Source organism: Aphelocoma coerulescens, chromosome 5 (genome assembly GCF_041296385.1).
Source record: "Aphelocoma coerulescens isolate FSJ_1873_10779 chromosome 5, UR_Acoe_1.0, whole genome shotgun sequence".
NCBI lineage: Eukaryota > Metazoa > Chordata > Aves > Passeriformes > Corvidae > Aphelocoma > Aphelocoma coerulescens.
This window is the reverse complement of record NC_091019.1, coordinates 16,897,595-16,915,158: the sequence shown is the minus strand read 5'-3', so window position 1 is coordinate 16,915,158 and position 17,564 is coordinate 16,897,595. Positions and strand designations below refer to the sequence as shown.

The following is a 17,564-nucleotide window of genomic DNA, read 5'->3' as shown; positions in this document are numbered from 1 at the left end:
TTTAGATGCAGTGCATAAACAAGGATGTTATTTGTCATGCTCTACACTAATCACAGAATTCAAGAGAACCAATAATACTTTGCAGCTGTGTAGAGATTCCATGCAAAGGTCTCAAAGCACTTCAGAAACATTAACTAACCAGTCATAAAAACCTCTGATTGGTAGTGTTTTACTTCGTGTACATGTTGGGAAACTAAGGCAAGCACATTCAAGAACCCACAGTGATTTAATGTCACAGCTAAGAACCCTGCTTTAGCAAGCTATGGATCATGCCTATAAAATTTTTGGTTTATTTATGACTCCAGTATTTTGTCTTTTATTCACTTGATAGAATATGTGGTTTTATCTAGTTTTCTTTTCCTGAGTGTCAGAGAGATTAGTTTAAATTACGCTGTGTAAGCCTAGAAGTCTATTTTTTGTTATGCCTGTTTCTTTTTTTTCCCCTTACCAGCAGCTATTGCTCTGCCTCCACCTCATGACAGCTTGCCACAAGGACAGTAACAAATTTAACACTGAAAAGCCTCCAGTGTTTTCTGACATGCAGCTACATTGGTATATAGACTGAATAGCTAGTAAAAGGTAACAGGAGTGTTGTAAGGTGGCAAACCAGTGGTTGATACAGGAACTATCGTTGTATTGTATCTCTAAGCTTACAGGATACTTGTTTTTTTAATTCCTTTTTTTTTTTTTTTTTTTTCCACTACTTAAAGAAATCTAGGAAGATAAAATGCAGGATGAGGTTTATGATTTTTATAAAATGCACTGTAAGATACATGATGCTCTTTCTATTACTTTATGTAACAGAAATCATGCAGCATTCTAAGTGGCTTTAAAAGATAGAGTTTTGCCACAAGCAGAATTTTTTCTAAATGTAATTTTAGACCACAAGTTGAACTCTTCTCTCTTTTTCAGCAGATTTATAGCTATTTTTATTTTCCCTCTCCTGGTTAGATTGACCTATGACCAGAATTTCTCAAAAGTTCTCTTTGATGCCTTAGTTCTCTTCAACCTGAGTATTTTATCTCAATTTGTGCTGAAGTGCAAAATAAAGAGTAAAACAATAAGCACACAGGGAAAAATTAAAATATTACTATGACCAGATTATAATCACAAAGGTGAGGGTATATAACCGAAGTACTATCAAAAATAATAATTTTTTTCTGAACTTTTGATGAGACTGTCACATTTTCACTTTAAAAAGAAGTCCTTAAGCACTATCAGCTTCCCACCAACACTCAAAATTTTAAATACTGCTGGTAAAGGGAGTCAATGGATCAAATTCAGTATATCTGTCGTCACTGAAATAAAGGCCCCTAAGAAAAATGTGTCAATTTTAAAGGTCTTTCCTAACTGAAGACCATTTTGTGATAGAGCCAAAGGTTAATAAAATCAGTAGTGAATGTAGCAATTTTACAGATAAGCTATTCACAACAAGTGTAGTTACTTGAATAAAAAGCTAATTCAGTTCTAAAATGCCACATGCAGTAGCAGTGAATAGCTGCTTTTAGGTGCTTTCTGGAGGAGGATAAAATACAGAATCACAGCACTCTTCTTTTCCAGCATCCCTAGCTGCCTGTAAATTGCTGTGAATGAGACTGTGGGCTGACAGGCTCTATTAAGACAAACTGCCTTTCTCATCGGAGAGATAAAATAAATCAGGTGTTTAGTCAAATTAAAATACTTCAGATGGAGCAGGCCCTGGGGAGCACTGATCCACCTGACAAATCTGAGAGAAACTCAAGACAGATGTGTTTTGGGGATAAGGAAGACCCCATGGAAAAAAATGCACTGCTGTCTTTGGAGTAAGAGAATAGGATTAGAACAGAGAGAGAGCTGTGGTATATAATATTTTATGGAAGCTGGCATATTTACTGTTTATTTTTTACTAAGCTTTTTGTTTTATCTGTTTTTATGGCAAATACATTTTACAGATAGCTGTATTTTTGTTTTATTTATAGATATTTTCAGTCAGCAGCAGAAGTTTATTTACTGGTAATGAGTTTAGGAATCTCATTGCTTGCTGCAGTAAGTGGATGCAAAACAGATGATGGTGGCACACAGCTACTGATGACCTCTCTTGTCCCAGCCAGATCAGCTCAATCTGGTCTGCATTCTAAGCAAGTTGGTTTTTATTGGTATTTAAACTGTAAAATAGTGGTTGGGATTTTCCACTCTAAAATTAAATTATACCTCCTCCCCCTCCACACACACACTGTTCATACAACACCATTCTCATCTTATGCTTGTTCTCGTCTCGAGCATTGCTTGGTTAGGTGTCCTGCAGCTTCACGGAGGTCTCGTGATTTTCCAGGAGCACAGTGTACATTTTGTGGTCATCAGTTCTATTCTGTTGTTGGATTACATAGCAGGGTACAAATTAAAGAGCAGAGTACTTTAAACGGGGTCATTTATTTCAGATGTGTTTCTTGGGGGGGAAAAAAGGAAAGAAAAACAATTGCTGTGAATTCCTGAATAAGAACAAGTAACTTCTGCCTGCTATTGTAAAAAAATCAGGGAAAGAAAAAAAGAAGAAAAAAAAAAAAGATTAGAAATTTGTGGCAACTTTATCAAATGGTTCTAAGAAACCCTAACAAAACAATTATATTTTGTAGCCTTATCAGGCAGTCTTTGTGGTGGTTTTCTACTCATGTTATGAAGCAAGTACAAGCTACACAGGACAATATGGAAGTGGAGTGAGAGATTAATATCTGCTTTGGGCATGTAAAATATTTTATGACTGTAAGCTCAGGGGCTTGCATTATGATGCCAAAGCTGCTTGATGGATGTGAAAGTCTCAAGCTCCTGTTTCCTGGGTGGCAGTGGAGGACAATAAGTATCATTTGAGACAGCAGGTTGTTTCCCATTGGCTTTCTAAAATAGGTGGGTGGAGTGGTTGATCTCTTCAAGTCACAATGGGCAAGGGAGTTTTTCTTTGGCAGATGAATCTTTTACCCATGGAAACAGATTCAAAACCACCTAAATAACCTTTGAACCATAGTGAAAAATTTTCAGTTTAGGAGGGTTAAGGTAGGTCTATACTGAAGTTGCAGGTAATTGAACAGATGTCAGCATGGAGCTCAGTACATGCTAAAGGATTCTGGCAAGGCAGTACTTTCAGTGCAGGCACTCTCCTGGCCACATGCCTGCCTAAGCTTTCTTTCAAAAATTAATTTGTTTTTGTCTTGAAACAGGTTTTTGCACAGAGCTCTTTTATTGCTTCAGTCACTCATAGCACACTAAGGATTTGCAATAGCTTGGTCTGGGTAGTAGAGTGTCCTTCAGCTTCATGCATCCATCATACCTCTTGTGACTAAAGAAATCACTAAAAACCCTTTCTAAAATTTCTTCTACGACAGAAGTTACACATTTTTCCTTTTCTGGAGACCTGTGTCACATGTATACTGAGTGAAGATTAGCCATTGGAGGGTAGGGAAATGTCATGTTGTTGGAAACTCTTTTAAAACTAAGATACTTAATAGTGAATAAGAAATTGAATATTTTTAGTGCTTCATATTGCTAAATGCAATTAGTAGATGTACAGAAAACCAGGTACCCTTTGCTTCTGGGTGTTTGCTTTGTTTAGAGTGAATGACTTAAGCCATGCAGTTTCTTTTTTCCATATAAAGCAATCACAGACTGAGGTTTTCTTGTATGCTGCTTTTGCAAATGAAATTCTGTGTTAAGAGTCATACTGGTCCTATCATAGCACAATGTAAGTAGTAGAGAATTTTGGCTTTGTCACCTTCTTGGCAGATGCCTGTTTTGTCTCCCTTCTCCTTATGAAACCTGTCAGCCTCTTTCTTCTCTTCCCTAGGAGGTATACATCTTACTCCTGGGAAGAAGGTGAAGTCATAATTTTGTGACAGTTTCTCCATTCTCTCCCAGGTCCTGTTCCTCACACATTTTCTTCCTCTCGGAAAGTGCTGTAACTTCGTTATCACAGTCCTCCATTGTGAGCAGAGGAAAGGAAGTTTGTGAATACCCTCTTTTGTACTGCTTCTCCTATCATTGTGGCAGACTAAAGACCTGAATAATTCTTGATTTGGTTTTCTTCTTCTCTAATTTTCAGTTCTGCTGTACAACATACAGTTATTTAATTTATCCCACTTCCAACTCTAAACATCTTTCAGATCCTCTTCCAATATTCCTGAACTTCTACCTTGCTGTATTTATACAATCTCTCACAGAACTGTGGGTCTGAAGTGCTCACATCAGGAAATGTATTGTATGGTTCAAATACAGGAACTGACATTGCTGTTTCTGACAGAGTAATAGGTTCCTACATAAGATGGGATATTTTCAGATTGATTTGGAAAAGGACCCTGTACTCTCCACTTATGAGACCCATGCAATTTACCCATAAACAGACCATTAAGCATCATTAGTGCAAAGAATAAATGTACCGTAGTTTCATATTAATTAAGTGCTCTCTGTAGAGTAAACTTTGAAAGTTAAATGAAAATTCTTAAGCTATTTTCTCAGGTTAGCCATTTCTCTTGGGGACAAGTAAAGCTCATTTTTAGTACATGTTCCACAACCAAAACTTTCATTTACCTAAATGACCTAGCAGGTATGTGGGTATTTTGGAGAAATGATAAAAAATTCTTAAACTGCTTCTTGCACCAAACAACATCGTTTAAATTCTTTTTTTATCATTTGTACATACTTGGGGTGAAAAAACAACAAAATATATAAAGTGAGGGAAAATAATAAACTCTGAATGTATTTATCACAGTGGGCAGATTTAGATGGAGAGGATACAGGGATTCATCCAGAAAAAATCCCTGTCAGAAAAAAAGGAAATATTCTACATCTTTTTTGCTCCCATTTCTGCTCCTCCCCTGCTTAGAGCACAGCAAATCTATGTGTTACATTCTTCTGAGATTTGTTAGTAGAAAACATATCCAAGCTGCTGTTTGACAAAAAGCACGTTGGTGATGCAGCCATTTTTTGGAGGGGAGTAAATATTGCTTTGTAACTCTTGTCTACCTCATATTTACAGTACATCTTTCCTGCACGTTTAGGTACACCAGAAAGCCTGGCAGAAAAAGAGCGACAGCTCTCTACTATGATCACCCAGCTGATCAGCTTACGGGAGCAGCTCCTGGCTGCCCATGATGAGCAGAAAAAGCTGGCAGCCTCACAAATTGAAAAACAACGGCAGCAAATGGACCTTGCTCGCCAACAGCAAGAACAGGTGAGGCTTCAAGAAAGAAACCTGTGAAAATGGTTCACACAGAGTGCTTAGCACAAACACTGTTCTGCCTGGTGTTGTTTGCTTTCATGTTTTTTTGTTAAAAGAGCTTAAATAGCCACAGAAGTTACATATTTTTTCCAGAAAGAGGAAATATTATAGGACCCAGGAAAAAAAAAAGGAGGAGTGGATGACAGATTTCACAGTTGTTTCGTGCATTGAGATGCAATTTTGAGAGTTATGAACAAGCCAGACTATAACCACTATTTAACTCTTTCTCTTTTCGACAAGAAAATAACTAAACAAAAACCCTTAAGCATGCTCAAACCTTCAAATATCTTGTACAAGTAGGGTTTGATTTGTTTGTTCAGGCTGTGGAGGGTTTTTCTTGTATTTTTGTTGTTGTTGTTGTTGTTGCTTTTTTCTTGATTATTTGTTTGTTTTAAAGATGCAGTTGTCCAAAGAGCTGTCCCCTTCTCATTGAACAAAAGTGCAACAACAATGATCCCATGCAGTAGTCCCCCAGGCATTAGATCAGACAGATCCAAATTAATGTGTGGTTTTTAGGAATCTGACATTATTACTTGAATTATCTTTTCAGTTAAATATATTTTATAGGATATATACAGCAATGTATGCTCTGTTGATTTTAATGAGTTGTGACGTCTGGTATTTTATGTGCTTGGGTATTTGCCCACATGTAGGAATATGGACTCATCCCCTAATGGAAAATAACATAAAGGAACACTGTAAAAAATCAGAAGTTAGAATGTCATTTAGCCATCTAGAGATGACACAGTAATTAACTATTGACACTTGTGAATAAGCTAGCACAAATTAATCTTGACACATTTGCAGACGAGTGATATCTTACAGTGAACACTTTGTAATTATATTTCAAAATGAAAATTAAATGACACTTAAAACTAGGTTGTCATGCTCAATGAAGCGAGCATGTAGCTCAACCGATAGGCAAATAAAATTCAGAATTTGAGCCACATGGTGCTGTGTACCCTACTTTACTGTGTCAAGCCTATACATCAAGACGATGCTATGGTAATTGCATTGCAGGGTCTTGGGTACATTTCCTATCACCTATCACAGTGCTGCTCCAACTAAGAGGAAGCTTTGAGATTAGATGCTCCCTGGTATATTTCTTGTTTTCATCAGGAAATGCCTATTCAAATGGTGCTATGTTGTACAGGCAGGTACAAAAAAAGCTGTTCACAAGCAGTCAGAACCCTGGCAGATCAGTTACTTTGCACATGTAAACAAAAATCTCCTCTTTGTCTTGGCTACAGTTTACCATGTTAAGCTGCAGCCAGGTCATCAGCAGCTCCAAACAATACTGGATGCAGAGTACTGTGTACCTGTGAAAAACTGATATAGCACTGAGACAGAATGGCCCATGATGTAGCTCCATGATCTGCCTCATTTCACTGTGAAGCTGCAAATCGTGATCATCTTTTACCTTTGCTGAGACTTTAGCAGTAGGGGAAATGTGGACATAAACCTAACAGACCTCATCTTTAGTTACAAACAGTGCACTTCTAGGTTGGAGTCACACAATTGGTGTGTTACTCATTAAAAATGGTAACTCCAGCTCTCATACAGGTTTTAAATATTCCGTATAACACTGTCCCCATCAGGGCTGTTTCACCAAGCACAAACACCACATCTGGCCACTGTGCTGACAAGAGACCTGAGGCCCTAGGACCTGCCCCTGGGCTACCTGGGCACATGCACTGCCAGCTCTCTTTGAATTCCCTTTTTCACTCACACACAAGGGTCTGCTCTTTCACTCTTCACTCATTGTATTTTATTGACTTGCTTGGGAGGTTCGTCCAGAAATATTTGAACACCAGGCTCCTAAAAGGAGTTTGAGCTCTGTTACAGGCATTGGTTTGCTTGACTCCATTTTCTTGTAGCCCATTGCCTTCATCCAGCCCCAGAATCTTAATTTGTCTCCTTGAGGCCTTGTACAAGACTTAAAATATGTATGAATTTTGTGTTGATTTCTCTTACAAAAGTGAATTTTAACTGAAAAAAATTACAGAGTTATTTCCATGTGACAGTGAGAGAGAAAAGAAATGACAGCCTTGGTCTCTGTGTGTGCACAATTACAAGCTGTTAATATGTGACTGCAAATTCCTTATGAGTTAATCTGGACAGTTTTCACTAAAACTATGTGATTGTTTATTTCCAAACCAACCTTGATACATTCCTACCATTTTTTTATCATAAAAATATTTTACTTAACTTTCTCTGTTTATAACTGAGTAAGTGTGCTCAGAAGATGTTGGGGAAGGAGACCAGGAGGGTTTTTGCTAAAACCAAAACAGTGGATTTGAGTGACCAAAATACCTTTGTCACCAACTTCTTGCTGTTTTATGTGATTCCTCTGCTCTAGATAAATATTTATAGGAGGGGAAATTATACTTAAGAAATGAAGGTAGCAGAAGTGCTGAGGCTGGGATTTCCAGGAAACACAAATCTTGTCCTCATTTCAGTCCTCTGCACAGTTGCCCTTCCAAAGCAGAAGTCCAGTTGTTCCCCCAGCTCCCTGTGGCTTCTTCCCTGTGGCTGCCATCCACATCACCCATTGCAAGAAGCAACTCTGTGGTCTGAGGGCTGGAACTTATTTCCCTTCTGCTATAGCATGCTGATTTTGTTGGAATCAGGGATCAGTAGATAGGGTATCTGTAGCAAATTCTCAACAGTGTCTTTGTGTTCCCTACTCTGAATATTTGCTTTTCTCCATCTGTGTTAGAGAAGGGATAGAGTGAACTTTTACCCTTCAGATCCCTTAATGAATCTACCAAATGAGGGTAAGAATACCTACATATTTCATAGGGTTGTGTGGAGGATGAGTTACTGAGCACCAGGTACTGCTTTTACACAGAATAAGGCTCTGCTTCCCTAAGCGGCTCCAAGGATGATTTTTGAGATTTGCAAGAGAAATAATGTGCTGCTCATTGTGAAGGGAGTCAGAGAAGCTTACCCTAGGAGCTTGTGCTGAATAGTGAAGCATCTATAAACACTAGCTAAGGCTCCAGTTCAGCAAAGCAGGAAAATGTATGTTTAACCTTAAGCACCTGCGTAATCCCATCCCCATTCAGAAAAGCACTTAATTTTAAGCATGTGTTTCATTCCCATTGTAACTAACAGTAATGCACCATAGTTAAAGATCACCACAGGCTTAAATGCTTTGTTGAATAGTGATGAGATTATTCACAGGCACACAAATAAACCTATGTTTCTGTGCTTTTCAGAGTCAAGGCCTCAGTGCTTAAAATACATATTTCTTACTCGCTAACTAGATTTTTATGTTGCATTTAAATTCACCTCTAAAAGATGCCCCATTTAAAAAAAGTTAATATGCTTAATAAAAATATAATAAAGAATAACAAATATTATGGTTTTTGGTCAATAGTGTAGAAATTTCAATATTACTGTTTTAATTTAATAGAAATTTTATTTCTAACAGATTGCAAGACAACAGCAGCAACTCCTGCAACAGCAGCACAAGATCAATCTACTGCAGCAGCAAATTCAGGTCAGTGTATTTTATTGCTCTCTTCTGATTATACTTAAGTTCCATTTATGGAGAGGGAAGGGTCTAAAATAAAGCAGCCACGTCCTTTACTAACAAGCCTCAGTAAAGATGCTCTTTATGGGAGTTCCTTGTGTCCCAGAAAATTTATGTCAGACATCTTTTTTGGTGCAAAGAACTTTAATACGCGAAGTTTTCTTCTGAAAGTTATGGACTATTTTTAAATCTCACCATCTTGTCATAATTCTGAAATCTGCAATCAGTCTGACTTGTATTGTGTGAAGTAAAAGCAGATTCTCAATCATTGTTGGAGGAATTCTGTGTTCTACAAAGACGAAATTGAGACATCAAAGCAGTACTAAGTCCCTGGCACCAGTGTGCTCATGTACAAAGACCCACAGGTGTATGTGTTCCAGGTGCCTTTGGAGTAATTATACCCTTGTGGATCTGGAAGTATTCTGGAGATATTTAATGATCTGTACTTGTATGCAGAACATGGTTCAATTTTGTGCAAGTATACGTGGGTAGGGACTGACATGGATATAGAGGCATTGTTGGCATGTGACTGTAATACCTTCTTTGCTTCCCACTTTGAAAGCATTTCCATGGGCCTGTTCACTGATTGAAATATTTCAATTTGGTCTGACAGATGATTGTGCTGCCAATCACTTCTTATAAGCTTGGGCTATCCATTTCTTTTCCTTAATTAGCTGATTGCTATGTCACTAGATGCCAAAACTGAAGTTTTTCTTTCCCTCATCCCAAAGGAATGCTTGTAAATGCTTTTGAAAATGTTGTAATGCAGTTTCAGTTACACTTTTAAGGAGTTTATTTAACAAATATAGATGTGTTAATACCTCGTATGAGAGACACAGTTGAATTGTAGAGCACTGTTATTGTTGTTGCCTATTAGAAGACTGTGTATTCGTATTAGGTGTGCATCAAGGATGGAAGAGATATTAAGAATAGTGAAAGGAAAAACACACCATATTCTCTAAGTGTTATTTGCAAGTCTGGCTTCAGAGAGCAAAGAATAATGTAAAAAAATCTTTACTTGGCATAAAATCTAAGACTGAAACCTAGCTAAGTCTACAAAACAGAAGAGTTATCTGCATGAGAAATTTCTAATTTTAAAAAATCCTTTAAAGAATTATGAAAGAAGAATTACAACTAAGTATTTTTTGTTTCTGCTTGGAGAATTGTAGGTATGTTTGGCTGGAGAATATCTGCTCTGTAGTAAAAAGTTCACAGGTACTTCATGTTTCACTTCAGTCAATACTTTCCAGTAGCTTTACCCTTCCACTGTCTCCAGGGAAATGTGATCTTAGAATTCGTTCTAGCATAGATTGCAGATTCATTTTCTCATTCACTTCCATCTTTCCTCTTACATAGTGCTGAACCCTCCACAAGTCCTTTCCCATCCTTTCCTAGATGTATATGCAAGGAAGTGTTTTGATGATTATTCTATTCATCTGAGCTAAACTAGTTCTTGTTGACCCTTCCCTGTATTTGCTTCCAAATTCTTGCCAATATATAGTAGTCTTATGCCATAGTTCCTCAGTGGTTTGGTCTCTTTATTTATTTTTGATTGTTACATTTACATGAGTCTAATCAGTGTATTTGAGGAGTGAGGACTGTTTCTTCTCCCAGTTGGTCAACCAGATTGGTAGTGGGCATCTCATGGCCCAAGGAACACTGTAGGCTCCAATGAGAAGCTCTAGGCATGTTGGGCAGATGCCAACTCAAACATCCAGTGGTCTTATGGGGAGATTACTAAAAGAAAGTTTGCTGGGAGATTGTCTTCTGGGCTAAACACCAGCTTACATAGTCCATTTACTTGGAAGCCAAGTGGTTCTGCTTTGTTTATTTGTTCTGTCTTAATTTTGTGGCAGATTTGGCAGCCAGAAGTTGCTTTAGAGAGAAGTTAGTTGCTAAGTTGCCTCTGCAGTCCATAGTGTTCTTTTGCTGCTGTAGAATTGGTTATGAATGTTACAGTTTGAGATGTGTTGTTCCTTAAGGGCTGGAGCTGGGATGGAGGCAAAACAGGAGACAGGTGCCAGAAATAGTGCTCTGCCTTTTCTCCCAGGTCCTCTCCCACCATCTTCCCAAGAAACCTCAATACTAGTACTGAAGTCACACTGGTGACTCTGGGTGGGATTCATTGTATCAAAAATAGGTAACTGCAGTACAGACTCTGTCTCAATTAATTATCCAGATTTTTCTTGTAGTGAGCAGTGAGAAGCAAAGTGAATAGTTTTAGGATAAATTTGTCTTGTGCTAAAGTAGATATTTAAAATATATCAGATAAATTGTTCCCTAAAATGGCTGTTTCTCTCCATTAATAAGAAAGATATGCAACCCACTGGCTTTAGGATAGAGATCTGATGTGAGGTGAGGTGAATTGTGCTCTCTGTGGCTTGAAGGGGAAACAAATTTTTTTTTTAAATGTTCACATTCTCAGTTTGGTTTTTGGGCCTGGTAGAATTTGCAGCTCTGTCCCCGATAACTTGATTTTGTTTAGAAGGCTTGTTCAAAGACACTCTTGAGCAACCATTTTCAGGAAACAGTGGTTACCTACACAGAATGGTGTGGGCTCTTATCTGTACTTTGTATGCGTGGGAAAACAATAGTACCCTTCCCTGCCACTCCCCTTTTGAAGAACAGGTGCCAGTTCCACCTGGGCAGGGGCCTATTCATGGCACAGATACTCATGGCACAGATACTTGAGGCAAGTACAGCGTGTTCTCCAGGATGCAGGAGAGGGGCATTGCTGATGCAACGTTTTCAGCATGAGACACAGAGTGTGTCAGCTGTCCCCTCCTGAGGTGCAGTGTTAATTCTTGAACAAGAGTTGCTGTGAATAAGTGCACCCAGTGTAACTGTTTAAACAATTAGAAATTGCTTTAGGAGGGGCTTAAAAGATTTATGTCAACCGCATACAAAAGTTAAAATTATTTATATTAAATAAAACATGTTTCCCCTGCACAACTACTGGGTTAATTTACTGAGAATCTACATTACTTAGTATTTATTACTTATATTGTGCATGTATTATCTGTTTATTTAATCATTTTAACACCTTATTTCATTTAATTGGTGAAGGGTTTTTTTGTTTTATTTCAGTTTTGAGACCATTTACTGGAACACCTTACTCCAGACTTGTTATACATCCAAAACTTTGTCAATAATCTATGAGCAAAGAGTGCTTTAGCTAGGCTTAGTGTATGAAAACAAGACAGGTATTTCAAGACTACAGAGGTCATTAAATGTTCTGCATAATCATCTCATGTTTTCTACGTGAAGCTAATGTTTCTTTCAGAGTGTATGTGTTGGGGAAAGCAGTTTTGTTGGCTAAAGGGAGTGGGAATCTGGACTTCTCCTCAGTCCTGCTTCTGATTATTAGAAATTTGGCAAATTGTTTCCTTTTCCTCAATTCAGCTGTAATGTTTTGAGAATCTTAAATGAAAATTTTCAAATAAATGCAGTGTATTATTACTTTTCAGCTCAAATGTTCACAATGTTCATAAACACTCTTCTACAGAGGAGTCCACAGAGATGGCTGGAAATCTAGTATGCCAAATTAAGTTCTTTGTTCCGCAGAGCTGTGCAGAGAAATCATTGCTTTCAGTGCAAATTAAAGTTGAGAAAATAATGTGGGGCAAATAAGAGCTCGCAGATCAGTCTCCAGGTTGATTAAGATTTTTTAAAAGATTTATTTTTTTAAATAAAAAATATTCATTCTGAAGCAGAGGGCTCAAAATTTGACTGTTTCAAGATCATCTCTTAGCCTGTGCTGTGAAAGTGAAAATCTCTAGCAATAAGTGAAAAAGCTGTTTAAAGGAGGAATTTGGTAGTACATCATGAAGATAAGACTAGATTGGAAGAAGGGAAGATATGCATTTCCTAAATGGTTCCAAACTAGTGGTCCCGAAATCCCTGTGAATTCTGTGCCTCATTACCAGAATTCAGTCCTTTCAGAATGAGGCTTAGAGACTTTTTTTGAGCCCCTTGATCCCCATTTGAGGAAAAGAGGTGGATCCCACTGATGCTTTGAGCCTGTTGCTCCAGGATTTCCCTCTGAGAATGGACGTTTGTGTGGATTTAAGGGATGAAAGTTTGTAGGGCTTCCCTCCTCTCGTGAGTAGGTTTCATTCAAGCAAGTCCTAAATTGTGGCCAAAATCTTTAAAAAGGACAGTGATGGTTGAGGTTTTCTGCAGAAATCTGTGATGAGGAAAACTGTGAAAGATGATCCAAGCTGCTTTTGTCCATTTTCCTTCACCTTATTCCTCTTTACTGTGCTTATTGCCATCGCAAAGCATTTGGTTTTCTGTTTGAATCAGTACAATTTCCATTGCATAGAGAAACTGGTTTCCTCTGCTCTCATAAGTATTCTGTTTAAATTCAGCCACTAGAAATTACTCCTAATAGTAATTTTTTCTAGTTTTAATCTCTACATTCATGCTGTTCTACTTTCATGTAAATGGTCTTACATTTTCTGTTTCCCTCAAATAGGGTGTACGTGACCACTGTGATAGTAAACAGACAAAAGAATAGTAACATAAAATTGCAACTATTTAAACTGTCTTTGAATAGGAATCATTTGAATCATAAGTAAAACTTAAGAGACTGAACCAATGAGTCTCTCTTCTTATCCATGATTAACTACTGACAATTGAGGTACCTGGTGAGCTGAATAAGGACTATCTCTTTATGTGAAGTACATGTCTAAAGATCAGGAATAATTACATTCCACATTAGCCTTCATAGCCTCCCTGACCTGGTTAATTAATTTTTTGCTAGGATAATAATAGTAGAAATAGATTTAAAGATACGCTTCATCATTAAGTATGTAACTGACCTCCAATTTTAAGAGCTGAACCTTTCATGTATTGCCTTTTGGAGACAGGTTAAAGCTCCTTGCAGAGAGATTGCTGAAAATGCACAAACTGGAATCCAGTTATTGTCAGCTCAGTTACACTCTCGGAGGTTGTCTCTCTTTGTAAACTCTATTTAGTGTTGACAAGCAAAAGCAATGGTAGTGCTACTGTTCCAGCGCCAGGGAGTATTCTCCCCTAGCTTTTTTTTTTTTTATTGATCATATAACTGATCCCTTTCTAGCAAACTCTGCACAGGACCAAATAAAGCCATTGAAAGCAATTTGATACTTCTGTTGGCAGGGTACGCAGATCAGATACTCCCTTGAAAGAGAGAGAGAGTTATAAACAAAGCTTAGAAGTCTAGGAATAGCCCCCAGCTTCAGCAAACCCTTAAAATATTTTGTAATTGTATCTTCAATCATGAATTAGCCAGGAAAAACAGACCTTTTTTGCCTTTATATTTCACTGCTGTATGCTGTTTTTAATTGCCCACAGGCACACTGTTGTGATCTTCTTTGGAAGTTTAAAACCAGGATAAAAATGCAAATCTAATTATTTCTTTTATCTAATCTAATTAACTTTTACAAGTAATGATAGATGCATTGCAGCCTCCATCAAACATTTTAATAATGATGTTTCTGGATTAAAGAATAGGTAAAAGTACTGTAATTTATAAGCAGGCAAGATTACAGCAGTAGAAAATGTAAAATATTGTAGTGGCTTAATAAACTATAGCTAGAGTTTATTAATTTACAGTAGAAAGGATGCATTTCCCTTAAAACCCAGTTTGCTTGTGAGTTGATTCCCAGACATCATTGGTATATATTTTTACTGTTTTTTTTAAGCAGCTCAGTATTAAAAATTATATATATCCAACTCCCTTCTGCAATGTAGTTGTGTGCAGTTGGAAGAGAGAAATGCTGTTATGTGCCCGTAACTTGTAGCTGGCTGCTAAATTGCTGATTCCACTTCACAGGGCTCTGCCGTAGGTGTGGCACCACGGCTCCTGTCCAGCTCATATCTTGCTTGGTGTAAATTGAAACTGATCCAATGGAGGAAAGACAAATATGCTAAACATCAAAGTCAAATGTTTCATATTTTATTTATTATCACATACTGGCTTATTAATGAGTTCTAAAGTCCTTATGTGATAATTACTCAAGCAAAAGATCTATTGTAGGCTGGCTTTTCCCAGTAAAAGGCATCTTCTTCATGGCTGGCTGGCTTGGAATTTTCTCTGTCAGCTGTGAGGAAAGAGAAGTGATGTAGGATCCTTGCCTTCTCTGAGTAGCACATGTTATAATAAGTATTCTGGTGATGCTCTCTATTCCTTATTCAACCTCTTCCAAACTACAAATGCTTTGACATAACAGAGTGGTGGTGGCAAAAAAGACACAGTGTGTGCAAGATTCATACTCCTCTGCTACTTGTAAGCTTCTGATCTTACCCCTTGGTCCCCCATTTGCAAGGATCCTGCTAGCTGCCCTGCCCCTGAGGCCCTCAGTCCCTGGAAAGTTTTATCCTGGCAGAGCAGAATATAGCTATGGATTTTCCTCTTAAAACTGTATGCAGTCATGAGGGGGGTGGGGAGGATGTGCTTAAAAAAAAATTTCTGTGACCTTTTAAGAGTTAAATTAGCTGTCTTGCAGTTTTCTAATTCATTATATGACTTTTTTTTCTTATTTTGCCTACCCAAGTCTAAACAAATTGTATTTAATGCAAAAATTAAGCCTTGTGTATCTCTTTCATATGACTTCTCTAATTATAGAGCAGTAAATGGTAGAATAGCATATGTTAGCAACATGAGCAGCAGTCTATGAAATGAGCTACAAGTTAATAAAATGATCTTGTGGTGATGTTGGCCAAATGTTAGCACACATGTTTCGAAAAGTGGTATTTCAACAGACTTGAAGAATAGGACTTTGGCACACGGGTGCCGAACATGATCTGATGTGTGGAAATTAGTTAAACCAAAGTAAATGTCATTGTTTCTTGGGCTCATGTTGGTGCAGAAAATGATAGAAGTTGTCCTCCCACTTTCCCTCTCCCACATGCGTTTTAAAATTGGAAATGAAGACATAGACATCCCCAGTTCAAGTGCTGCTGCTTCATTTGTTGGGGCGTGCTGTGCTGCGTCCTCACCAGTGGCTTAAGGACTTGTTCTCAGCTGTGCCTCTGCCAAAGCCAGGGGCTAAAATCCCATTGATTCTATTCAGCCCAGACACTTCTTCCACAGGCTTCACTTACAGAAGAGCTTATGATTTGAGCCCTTTTAATTTAGAGACAGATTATAACCAGCTCCTGAATAACAGCAGAGGATCAAGCAAATATTTGCTGCCCACCTGTGCTGCTGCCTGGGGGTCACTCTTGGCTGGTGCTCTGCCTGTTCCAACCCAGTGCGGAGTGACTGCCATGGCTGAGCCAGACACCCTGGTCTAGCTCTCAAGGAGTTTGGCTGAGGTGATGCCCCTCTGAACCTCTCTGATGCTGTTCCTCTGGCATCACTCCCTCTGTCAGTCTCATGATGTACTCTTTTCAATATTGCAATATTTGGGATAATGCAATAGTAACGCAATAGTGACACAAAACCAGTTTCGTTCTGTAGTGGCACGTGCACAAAGTAAAATGGGTAGCTGGGAGTGGAAATGGTGCCAACTGGAAGCCTATCTAGCAGGACTGATCCTGTGAAGTCTTATTTGCTTGAGTAATACCCACTCAGCCAGTGTTTGATGACTTGTGCACTAAGTGTTGCACAAGTGGGCTTTGCAGAAGCGAGCACCTCTTGCAAGGAAGGACTTAGGATATTAGTATTGTGGTTGGAATATCAAAGGTATAAATGCGGCAGGGATTTCAGGGGATGTAATTTGTTTTATTAGACAAACGGATGTAGCTGGAAAAAACAGGCAACCATTTGGGCAAGCCAGCTCTTTTCATGTCTTACATCAGTGTTACATTTAAACATATTCCTGGACTCACAGAAGCTGCTTGAGATATTGGCCTTTCATTTCTAATTAGGTACTTTTTCTATGATAATTTTATGATTGACAGCCATGTGATGGCCAAGAGGGAAAACAATCAGGCTTTGCATTGCTTTCTCTTTTTTTTTACCCCCTTCACCTCCTCTATTTGACACACTAATCAGGAGATACTGAAAAAAGAAAATAGTTAATAAATGTTAGTATTGAAAAGACTTGATTTATGGAGATATTCAGATATACAGGCAAGATATAAGGCTGGAATGTGGTGATATCAGAGGTCAAAATTTCTGTCTGCAGAAGCAGGTATTTGGAGGAAAATGATGAAGTACAGCTCCACATAAAGAAGGCTAAAAGCGTATAGCAAATAAATTGTAAAGTACTTCTTGAAATCTTACAGTAGAAACTTAAATTTATCAGATGAACTAAATCCTGGCCTAAGGAATCAAAGCGTTTTTTAGTTGTAATTGTGGGAATATTCCAGAATGTAAACGTATTACTGAATCAATTTGAACATAAAAACTTATTTTTAATATATTTAACATCATGACAGCAAGGAAGAAGTAAGTGCATTGCTCTCTGAATGCATTAAGGAATTATGAATTCACATAAAGAAAGTAGTAGTATGTGCAATCCAGCAAATGAGCAAACTAGATGCTGTTTAACATTTGGTATACACTTGATGGCATGTAAGTAAAAGTAAAGTGAATGACTATTTCTAATATTTGCTGTCTTATGCAACCAGCTAATCCTGGCACTCACAAATATGTCAAAGCATAGTTCTCAAGGAAGACAAATGGCCTTGCCTGGGTATTTACCTATCTAATCTTAAAGTTGTTAAAGTAGGAAAAATTGGTTTATGACTGCAGTTTGCATGCTATTTCCCTTTGTCTGTAACATTAAAAAGCCTTCTCCCCAAATAATTAGATAATATACTGGCTTGTGTAGTATGCAAGGCTTTTGC

General features: G+C 37.9%; 1 protein-coding gene across 8 annotated transcripts in view; it reads left to right on the top strand.

The window, feature by feature from the left end:
- The window catches only part of SOX6 (SRY-box transcription factor 6), a 368,783-nt gene that overhangs the window by 216,477 nt on the left and 134,742 nt on the right, over positions 1–17,564 (top strand). For all 8 annotated transcript variants that reach the window (XM_069016846.1, XM_069016845.1, XM_069016847.1 and 5 more), the window contains 2 exons: positions 5,025–5,197; positions 8,682–8,750. In XM_069016846.1, the coding sequence (XP_068872947.1) occupies positions 5,025–5,197; positions 8,682–8,750 (242 nt within the window). The remainder of the gene's footprint in view (positions 1–5,024; positions 5,198–8,681; positions 8,751–17,564) is intronic.